The 11,715-nt window shown below is 30.3% G+C and overlaps 2 protein-coding genes across 2 annotated transcripts; both read right to left on the reverse strand.

Moving 5' to 3' along the window:
* Positions 1-4,076: 4,076 nt before the first annotated feature.
* On the reverse strand, positions 4,077-4,932 carry LOC115706488 (uncharacterized). Its single transcript, XM_030634149.2, has one exon. It carries the CDS (start codon positions 4,580-4,582, stop codon positions 4,262-4,264), a length of 321 nt encoding a protein of 106 aa, XP_030490009.1. The 5' UTR covers positions 4,583-4,932; the 3' UTR covers positions 4,077-4,261.
* A 2,736-nt stretch (positions 4,933-7,668) lies between these two features.
* LOC115707773 (UPF0051 protein ABCI8, chloroplastic) lies at positions 7,669-10,481 on the reverse strand. Its single transcript, XM_030635830.2, has 2 exons — positions 8,844-10,481; positions 7,669-8,167 (listed from the first exon to the last, which is right to left on the reverse strand). The coding sequence occupies exons 1-2, from the start codon at positions 10,299-10,301 to the stop codon at positions 7,949-7,951; spliced, it is 1,677 nt and encodes a 558-aa protein (XP_030491690.2). The 5' UTR covers positions 10,302-10,481; the 3' UTR covers positions 7,669-7,948.
* Between the last annotated feature and the right edge of the window lie 1,234 nt (positions 10,482-11,715).

Consider the following 11,715-nt stretch of genomic DNA (forward strand, 5'->3'; position numbering starts at 1 on the left):
CTTGTTCATTTGTTGAAATACTAATTAGCCGTTTATTTTCACAATAGAATTGCTATAATGTAATTTTTTTTTAATTATTTTTTGATTTGCTATAATGTAATTAATTACTGATTTTTTATAAAGTAGGTGAGACTTAAATACTTAATATTAAATTAAATAAATACTTTTATGACACGTTATAATTCATCTATGCACCAAACCAAAGACCAAACTATATTTTGAAAAAGTAAAAAAAAGGCCAAACTCTGTACATACATTTCATTTGGTAGAGTGGTAGATCGATTAATCCACATCTCAAGCACGTGGTCTTCAAACACAGTCAGTCTGAGTCTGAGTCTCACATAGCTTAGATATTTGACCAACTTTTTGTTCTTCCTTTTCTTTTGGCATATAGTTTGACTTAGTTATATACATATATATATATAGAGTGGATGTGGATGTGGACCCAGCCAGCGACCTAACAGGAACCAAACCTTTTTATAGGTGTGCTTTGCATGAAACACGAAGAGATCAATTCGTGCTTTACATGAATCAATTATATTATATATCTTCCAAAGTACTTTTCATTTATTTGGCATCTTAAAGAACCAAAAACGAAAAAACACTTTAGTAATACCACATATTGCATACGGTATATTGTATATTTTAATTGTGATATTTGTCTCGAATTTTTTTTAATATTTTAAATTGTTACGATTCTAATAAAAAAATAATGACAAAAGTAATTTATCTTACGATTTTAAATTAAGTCTGTTAAATATCTACATAAAAACACCCAAGACATATTTTTTTTAGTTTATTAAATAAGTAATCAATTAATATATTGTTATGTATTTTTGAGCTTAATGCAATAAAAATAGTAACTTTTACTATTATTTTTTTTTTATGATTATATATGTAATAATTATAAATATTAAAAGAATTTTGCCGTAAATATCTTATTTTAAATTAATAAATAATATAAAAGATTATTAATTAATTATAAAGTATTAGTTACTTATGATGTTAGACATTAGACATAGGTTCGGTGTCTTTTTTTTTTCTTTCTTTTTATTTTCGGGTTTTATACAGTATTTTTCTAGTAGTGGAGTACTAAAGGTGGTTTTTGGTTAAGAGGAATGAAGATATAAGAATAAGAATGAGAATAGGAATGAAATAAAATTTAAAATACATAAAAAAAATTACCAAATTTTTTCTCATTATGTATTAGAATGGTATTTCCTTCCATTTTAAAATGGAATAGTCATTCTACCATTATGATGGAAAATTCTACCATTATGATGGAAATGTCATTCTATTGAAATAACATTCTAATACTTTAATATGCAACTAAATAAAGAAATGAAATGAAAATTGTTTATTTTCTATTCTATTTTAATTTATTACCTCCAACTAAACGCTAACTAAACGGTTAAGAAATAAGCAAGAAAAATGAAGATGAATTCTTTTAGGTCTTGTATATTGGTTGAACTGAGTATTAAGAATTTGTGTGTAGGCTAGCAAGCTGGATAAAATATTGTACCGAATAAGTTGTCTATTTATTAGGGAAGAAAAAAAGACAGGTAGGAGTACCGTACGGAATCATCTTGGGAAGGAGTGTATGTCACTGTTTGGATCTTTTCTTTTTTATAATAACACAACAATATTGGGCATATATTCAGCAAAAAAAAAAAACAATATTGGGCATATATATTTTTTATTCTCAAGAAAACCGAACATATATCTGTACTGTGAGAGTATTTTTTTTTTTTTAATAAACTGTGAGAGTATATATACTTTCAAAATTGGGCATATATTTTTATATTGTTTTTGAATAATAAAATATTTAAATTAAATATGTGTAAAAACAAATAATATATAATAATATTATTGAGTTGTCAATATTTTGTAATATAGAGTTGAGTTATTTGGTAGTATCTATAATTTTTATAATTATCACTTATATTAAGTGCGTAAAAATATTACACATTTTAATTTAAAATTGTTAATGCTATAAAAATTATGGTATGTTTGTGATTTACATTTCTTTAATTTACTCATACTCAATATTGGGTGCATAATATCTATGAAAGGTTATCAGTTTAAGTTTCAAATTGTGATATCAAAAAAAGTATAAATAGAAATTTTTTGTGTTCATTTAGAGACACTTGTTTTTCTATAATTTTAAGAATTTGAGATAAGAATAAGACAAAGGTATTATATATATATATATATATATATATATATTTAGGTGAATGTACGTCTTAAATGGCGCGTATTAATTGCTAGTTTTATTTAAGATTTTGGTCTTTTTAAGATTTTGAATTTATTTTATTTTTAAAGATTACAAATTTTTTGTTTGAAAAAATTAAATATTTATATTTGAAATATTATTTAATAATGTATTAAAAATAATATTAGTGTAATTATAAAATTGTAAATAAATTTATTATTGGAGTAGTAGATTATTCTATTTAGTTCTTTTTTTAACATAGCATTGTAATGTAAGTTTATATCTATAAATATTCTGTAAAGTGTTAATATTATATGAACATCTCCATTTATAAAGCTAAAAAGTGGGTCAATGACAGAAGTGGTATATATCACACAAAGATAGAAGTGGTATTTATGCTTCCTATGCTTATCTAGAGAAAACATTAGATAACGTGAGGTTAACTTTAATATATAAAGATTTTTCTTTTCTAAAAAATAAATAAAAAAAAATATTAATATTCTCTCAAGATAGGTTTGTTAGAGAGATATGTGGCTAAGATGATTTTTTTAATTTAAAAAGAGATTATTAATAAAAATATTAATATTCTATAGGTTTGTTAGAGAGATATGTGGCTAAGATGATTTTTTTAATTTAAAAAGAGATTATTAATATTTAAAAGATTGTTTAATTTTTTGGTTTAATTATTGGGTTTATTTGTAAACGGGAGATCAAACCTAATCGTTAAATTTAACAGAATATTCTTTTATTTTTAAGTATATTCTGTTAAAACAAGAATTGACGTTAGATAGACACTTTTAATATATAAAGATATATATATTCTTCTATGTATAATAATATGTTATATAAAAAAATTTGTGCAACTCTTTCTATTTTTCTTATGTATATACAAATATAAAGTGTATATATATAATATATATAATCAATCTTTCATATTATCATTTTAAAATAGAGTTGTAATATACATCACATCTTTAGATTACAGCAAAGTACACAACAATATTATATACTTGCATTGAAATTTAAGTTTATCTCTTTAACTAATACAGTGTACTGAGTCTCAATACATTTTATTTTGAGTAAATTCCAAATCATTAATTACTTTTGGCCAAAGAGTTAGTTAGTCATCAAGTTTAGAAAATGGGAACAAGAAAATTAATTTTGGATAGATCAAGAAGATCAAATTTGATCATGAATTTAATATGCCTGAAGATCTGATCAATGCATATAGTAATAATCCGCCTTCTCTCACTGCTGTGCATTAATCTTTTTTCTCAACTTTGAATGATTAATTTTAAAATTATTTAATCATGTTATTAACTTAATCTAATGACCTGATAATGTATTAATTAATTTATACTCCGCCATTGAGGATGGAATCTCTAGGTCGATTCCTTAAGATTTTTTTATTCAATTTTTGACATCTTCATTAATATATTTTATATGTTCAAATTCATTGAACGGGTAGTACTACTGATCTTTACTACTTCATAAACTACCAGATCAAATTCCTCTGTTGTTAGAGACATAATTATAACAACACTTAATCGTGATAATCTACTCAAGTTTTTGAAAAATATATACCAAAACTCATATACTTTAGTGGATAATTAAAATTAGTGACAAAAATCTTTTGGTTAATTATAATAAGGATAGGAGCTAAAAAGAACAATTAATAAATCTAAATATATTTATGTATAATTGGCAAAATGGTATTTGTCAAAATTAAAGACACAAATCTTATGAAAGGATTCTACTATATAGCTGTCTAATCAATTCAAGTCTCAATCGTGGAGGCACACAAGGGAGCAGTAATCAACTATATATCTTCATAACTTTTCATGTGCCTTTAATCTTCTCATTCAGAATTTACCAAACAGCATTTTATAAAACTGTAATAATAATGATATTAATAACAATAATAAGAAGAAACTCAGGGGAAGAAGATAATAATTAAAACTATGTATGTATTGATTATATAGTACCATAGGATTGACTCAAATCGTGATATGTTTAATTTCGTTGAAAAAAAACATAAGAAAAACATAATCATGCGAAAATAGGAACAAGAGTGGTCTGAGCAGAAGTACCACCAAACAAACGTTTACAAGTTTTCAATTGAGTAGAAACTTGTCTGTACACATTAATTCTAGCTGTGTTTAGACTTTTTCTCAACTTGGTCAGTCTTTTTCCGATCTTCACCTTCAACTTCTTTATTCTTAATCTCAAATACGAGGTTCTTTTTCTTGACTCGGCTTGTTCCATTACTTTGTAGATCAAAAACTGAGCCCTTCGATGGTTTTTCTCTTCTGGGTCTTCTTTTTCCATCTTTGAGTATCCATTACTACTCTTCTTCAAAACTATAGCCATATATATTAACTCTTCTATTGCCTTTGCTCTGTTTCTCTTATGTTTTTATGAGTATCTAGAATATGTAAGTATATATAGATAAGAGTATATTTAAGGTGGAAATATTGGTTATTTATAAAAGGAGTGAAGAGTTGGTAATGAAGGTGTGTGTGGGGTCATGAAAGAAGTTGTATGGTGATGAAACAAGGCATGTGGATTGGAGTTAAGTTTGGTTTGGTGCAAATAATAGAAGAAGAAGAAGAAAAAAAATATATAAACAGGGGATGAGTTGGCCATGGATCCATGGTGTGAAAATCATTTAATAATAAATTAATTATCAAATTTCAAGATCAAGACGTGCATGCAGCAGAGTGATTAAAGATAAATAATAATAATAATTATTATAAGGTTCATTTTATAATAACGGAAAGGTGAAATCTCTTTGTACATAGTTTAATGATGAAAAATCTCTCAACCTTTTGGCATATTTCTAGTGAATAAATTAATTAATTACTAGATGATTAAATACACATTTGGTGGGAAGGTGGACCCTTTGGCCCATTATATTAATAAAATTTGATGATCTAATTCTATACGTACCATAATAATTTCCCTATCTATATTAACACCAAAAATTACACAAGTTGGAGACTAGAATATTTATTTATAGTACTATACCAGGTGAGGCTACTAGGCTTAGGCAGCTGTTTTTGGTATATATGCAAAAAGCACACCGTCAAAGTGATATATACTATATTATAATGAATATTAAAGCTTAAATATTAAAATAATAATAATAATAATAATAATTGTGTTTAATATAATTTATGAATGGGTATGGGAGCGGGGGGTCACTAGTGAGAGAGAGAGAGACAGACAGAAGAGCTTTAAAGTCAAAGGTAGAAGAGAAAGAAAGATGAAGGGTGCCATGTATGGAAGAGACAAAGCTAACACAGCCACAGCTAGCCCACAGCCACAAAGAGCCCTTTGAAAAATTGAGTTAAATAATAATATACAAGTAAACGGAAAATGATAGTTAAAAAAAAGGTAAATACTATTTTGGACCCTCTGTTTTATAAAAGTTACCAATTGGACCTTGTGTTTTGTTAAATGACAAAATAGACCCTGTATTTTCTAAAATAGTACAAATAGGACCCTGAATTGATTTTTTGTCAAAATAAAGTTTAATTATAATCCGATCTAAAAGTGCTATGACAAAACTGTTTATATTTTTTGTATCTGTTCGTATTAAGCATTGTCTTCAAGTTGGTTGTATAAAAAATAAAATTGTCAAAAATTAAGCTCAGGGTCCTATTTTTACTATTTTAGAAAATACAGGGTCCATTTTGTCATTTAACAAAACATAGGGTCCAATCTGTAACTTTTGCAAAATACAGGGTCCAAAATGGTATTTACCCTAAAAAAAACAAGAGAAAAGCCACACAATTTAATTTATTTTATTAATTAAAAAGAGACAAAAGCAGCCTTATTTATGCTGGCTTTTCAATTGATTCCGCTGTATGTGACTTCTCATTTCATTTGAGTCAACTCCACTCCACCGCCTTCTTAATTTCTTTCTCTATTATTATCATTGTTATTGTTATTATTGAAATTTTTATTAAGTGATCAGAGACTTGTACTGCGTAAGCATAACCATATGCCTTTAAATATATACTCATAATGTTCATTATTATATACCGAAATGTTATCATGTGTGTATTATAGTACCAATCATTGTTACTTAATTGCAAGCTAGTACTCATCACTTGTTTTAATTATATTCATTAATATATGATGATTAATAATTGTTATTAAGTGAAAATGGAAAAGAGGGTCTTTCTCAATTCTTTTATTTAGGAAACACTTAATCAAAGAAGGAAAAAATGGTCTAAACCATGTGCAAATTTTGCTTAAACAAGCAAAGGTTCAATCATATATTCTCGTTTATGTGTTGTATGCATTTTTTGGTACATAATTTTAAAGCACAAGCTAATCTTGGTTGGATGCGATGGATTAAAACCGCTTGAAGTTTTTTTAATTCAAAAACATGTGTTTTAATGTTTAATTAACAAGCCACACCAATGATATCGTAAGGAATGTTATTACGAAAAGGTTAGAACTTGGAACTTCTTCTCATTTATATATTAAATAATTATAATTGTAATATGCTGTTTTCCTGTTTATTACTTTATTTGTTCGTATGGAGAAGAATTAATCATGGTTATCCTATATTAAATATAATATGGCAAACTTAATGAAAAGACTCGAGTTGAAAGGCAACTGAATAAAAAAATATCAGAAAACGAGAGAGAATGAGACATATAATTGCTGAAAACATATACCACATTTTGACCTTACACTAATATTATGAAATATATTTATATATGCGTATGATTGAAAGTTGTGACGCTTCAAATGATTCCAAGTAGCTAGTTGCCACCCATATATGCTCAATTTAAGCATTATATATGTTGTGTTATGTTATATATATAAGTCAGTACAGAGTAGAATATGTCAATTAACTACTAAATAGCGTGCTTGCTTCGTTTCTCTAAATATACAAATCAGTATTATACATACTTCAACCCCATCACTTGGCTCTGTTTTGTTGATAATAGATTATAATAAATGAATGGAAAGAGTCTCATCGATCTCATTTTCAAATACTTTTTTAATAAATACATAAACGATGTGAGTTGATCACCCCTTAATTCATGACAAAGGACCCCTAGAAAAGGTTCAGAGTCGACATCAGCAGCTACCTAACTCGACCCCATTTTCAAGTAAATGCTGAACATTATTTATATTCATTACTTCATTAGTTCTTACTTCCATAAAATAAACAATATTTGAAGATACATCATCTCAGCTTTCTCATGTGATTGGTCATATGTGAGGAGTTCAGTTGAAATCAGACGCTTAAGATGGTCACATAAATGATATATGTGATGTGTTACACTATGTATTGTCTAGTGTATTATGTAATTGTTAGTGTGAGATGTTTTTTATATAGCTCGTATATAACAGACAGATACTTCAAACAAATAATAAAAAGAAAAAGAATGAAGATAACTTAACTTGGTAGCAACAAAATTTGAAAGCTTCTATTGAGAATTATAACATTATTATTATTGCTAACTAACGACGACAGTTTTTGTTTTCATTTTCTGTATCATAAAGTTTACAGTACAACATGTTATTTTGGTAACAAAAGGATAGACACCATCAAATGGTGCATCTACAAAATTATGTACATACTTGTGGATTCTTTTCCAAGTACTAGAGGTAATTTGAAGCTTGCCAAACTGATTGGAACTTCACATGGTAGAGAAAAAACATTGATTTCACTACATAACCTCACTTGGATAGTGACAGAAGTTTTTAAGTTTACCCTACTGATCCTTCAAGCTTCAGGCTCATCAGTTGGTTTACCTCAGCACCGAACTCGTCAGGAAGTTCGTTGAAGACATCACGGCAAAAACCAGAAATCATGGCAGCCATGGCTTTCTCATAGTCAATTCCCCTCTGTTGAAAGTAAAATAGCTGGTCTTCACCAATTTTAGAGGTACTGGCTTCGTGTTCAATGCGAGCTGTGGGATTCTTTACCTGTTGAACAAATATTATTAATTCATCAACTCATATCCAATAAGGATTCAACAAGAGATTAGGAAGGTAAAATGCGAATATACAAAGCCCTGCAGATCAGTACGTCACTGACTAATCCAAACATAATCGTGAGTTTTTTTAAGCCTTTGTTTTTTGCAATTATTGATAATATACCCCAATTTGAGCTGGATTCAAGTGGCTATTTCAAACCTACAGGGTCGAAAAGAGCTCCTCAAGTTCATACTTACAATAGGAGGCAACATACGTCATTTTAATGTGGACTGCCAGTAATTACTTTTCTATTTCACAATTCAAACTCAACTCAAATATGCATTTACAACATCAACCAAAGTCATGCTATCTAAAGGATGATAAGCAATAATCTGTTACACTCCAAGATAATAGAATATGGTATTAGAGAATAAATAATAAAAGGTATATGAGTCTTTGAATGAGAGGGTAGTCATTGAGTGAGAAATCGGTACTGTATAATATAGGCGGGTAAGGAAAAAGGAGGATATGCAAGAATTGAGTCTTGCTCTGCATCACAGATATATTCAATATCACTCTTCTATATTTCTCTACCATTCGGCTACTGTCCTATTGTTATTGAGATTAATTGAGCGCAAGAGGTTAATCGGTAATTATCATAATCATCTAATAGTTAAGAATGTACCTCAATGTAGGGGTAAGTGTTGGCAGCCGCATTATCACCAATAAGCATTGAATCACACTGTGAAGAGTTTCGAGCATTCTCTGCCCCTGAAAGCACCTTAACAAGGCCCCTGTAACAATTTCTTGACTTGCCAGCTGATATACCCTTAGAAATAATCCTACTTCTCGTGTTCTTCCCTTTGTGAATCATCTTCGTCCCTGTGTCTGCCTGCTGATAATTGTTAGTCAAAGCCACTGAATAGAATTCACCAACAGTATCATCTCCCTCTAATATAACACTCGGGTACTTCCAAGTAATAGCAGACCCTGTCTCCACTTGTGTCCAAGATATCTTTGAACGAGCCCCAGCACAAAGGCCTCGCTTCGTAACAAAGTTATAAATTCCTCCCCTTCCTTCCTCATCCCCAGCATACCAATTCTGCACAGTGGAGTACTTAATCTCTGCTCCTTCAGCACAATATAACTCCACCACAGCAGCATGAAGCTGGTTCTTGTCATAAGATGGAGCCGTACAGCCCTCTAAATACTCCACAAAACTCCTATCCTCAGCAACTATCAATGTTCTCTCAAACTGCCCAGTTTCCATAGCATTTATCCGAAAATAAGTGGAAATTTGCATTGGACACTTTGTATCCTTCGGTATATAACAAAACGACCCATCACTGAAAACTGCTGAATTCAGAGCTGCATAGTAGTTATCCTCCACAGGCACTACTTTTCCTAGATACTTCCTAATCAAATCAGGGTACTCTTTAATGGCCTCAGAAATGGAACAAAAGATAACACCCGCAGCCTCCAAAGTCTTCCTATGGGTTGTGGCAATCGACACACTGTCCAGAACAGCATCGACCGCAACATTGGCCAATCGATTTTGCTCATTCAGAGGCACTCCTAGTCTATCGAAGTACCTAATAAGTTCAGGGTCAGCCTCATCTAAGCTATTCAAAGTGGGTTTCTTCGTAGGAGCCGAATAATAACAAAGGTCTTGGAAATTAATAGGTGGGTATTGGTTATCCGACCATTTAGGTTCTTTCATCTTCAAAAACCTATCATAAGCATTCAATCTAAACTCAAGCATCCAATCAGGTTCATCTTTCAGTGTAGATATTAATCTAATTGTTTCCTTCGATAACCCTTTGGGAATTGAAAACGAATCTATATCTACACTAAAACCAAATTTCTTATCGTAATCACGGTTACGAAGAATTTCTTGGATTTTTTCATCGGAGGTAGTAGAAGAAGTTGAGAGCTTACCAGAGGTTGTATCAGGATTGATGGTTTTCTGTTCGTAATCAACATCGGCTCGAACCCTTAGGACCCTTTTTGAGGAAGAGGAAGCTTTCAGATTGAGAAGCTTCAAATTATCGAGTTTTGGATGAAACCCCTTTGGGAATTTAGGGGATTCGGAAGTGGGTTGGGGAGAGAAGCTTGAAATACCGTTAGCCAAGAGAGAAGCCATGGATGAGGGTTGGTTCAAAGAGAAGGAAACTCTTTTGTTTGTTTGTTTTGTACTATTTTTTTCCTTATAATTTTGGTGGGTTGAAAGAAAGTGAAGTTATTTTTGTGGCCACATATTTTGATAGGTATCTTGTGCACAACACGTTCCATACAAATCTTTCTGGGTTGATGCTGACCGTTGGATTGAGTCGATTAGATTTGAAGCATTTAGTTTTATATGTTTTAAGACTCTCTCCCTCAAATCTTGTAATTTTCATCTCATATTTATTGACTTTGGTTTTTCTGAATTAAATATCTCTTTTTGCTCTTTCCTTTTATAATTTGTTCTGATTCATATAATATTCTTTATTGGAGTGATTTTATTTTGAAAATAATACAAAATTCATTAAGAAAAATTTGTTACTTAAAAATTGAGGATAAAAATCTGTCTAAACACAATTTCCTAAATAAGTAACAGAGTTTATCAGTGTATAGGTAACACCATTCTTTAATCGCGAAATGACACTGCAAGAATCACCACCAACATCAACTAATAAAGAATATATATCTAATAAAATAGACTGAAAACTAAAATTAATAAAAAGCTTATTAATCCAACCAATTATCACGATAGAATCACTATTAATAATAGAGATATTGAAACCAAATTGATGTGCAAGAGTAAAGTCCAGACGAATGACAAGCAGCTCTGCCACATTAGCAGAGAAATCACCTAACACACATGATAACCACGTCAACCAAACCACACCCTTTGCATCCCGTATCACTCCCCCAATCCAACAAAGTCCCTCCCCGAAATTACCGAAGCATCCGTCACTAGAGCAAAGGATTTAGTAGGAGGTGTCATCCATCGAGTAGTTCGGTTTACAACTGGGTTCACAAGGCCCAAACCCAAATGAAGGCCTCGCCGATCATACTCCTTAAACTTTGCTAGATAGTTATTGGCCAAGTCTGGAATAATATCCAATCTTGACTGCTTGTTGTCAAATAATACTGAATTCCTATCATACCACAATCACCAAAAGATTATCATCATCAATTCAAAAGCCACACGGGATAACCTGTGAAAGAGTAATAGGAGAATTTCTTGCATTGGTCCATATGCAAATCAAAAATAGAGCATGCTCAGGAGTTTCAACTTCTTCTCCGCACCGTGAGCAGCAAAGAGGTACTCGAACTTTTTCGAAATATAAGTTGTGTTGCTACTGGTAAAGCCAAATCGAACAACATACACCAAACAAACACTTTCACTTTTGGTGACCGATTGAGATTCCATACGCAATTCCACCAACAAGTTATTGCAGTGATTTTAGGTACAATGTGAAATAAGATTTCAGTGTTGAAGAATATTTTTCGAGTATAAAGCATATAGTTAATCTAAAGATGGTGAGGTTCGCTTGTTCATAATAGGCTGC

Source organism: Cannabis sativa, chromosome 1, assembly GCF_029168945.1.
Source record: "Cannabis sativa cultivar Pink pepper isolate KNU-18-1 chromosome 1, ASM2916894v1, whole genome shotgun sequence".
NCBI lineage: Eukaryota > Viridiplantae > Streptophyta > Magnoliopsida > Rosales > Cannabaceae > Cannabis > Cannabis sativa.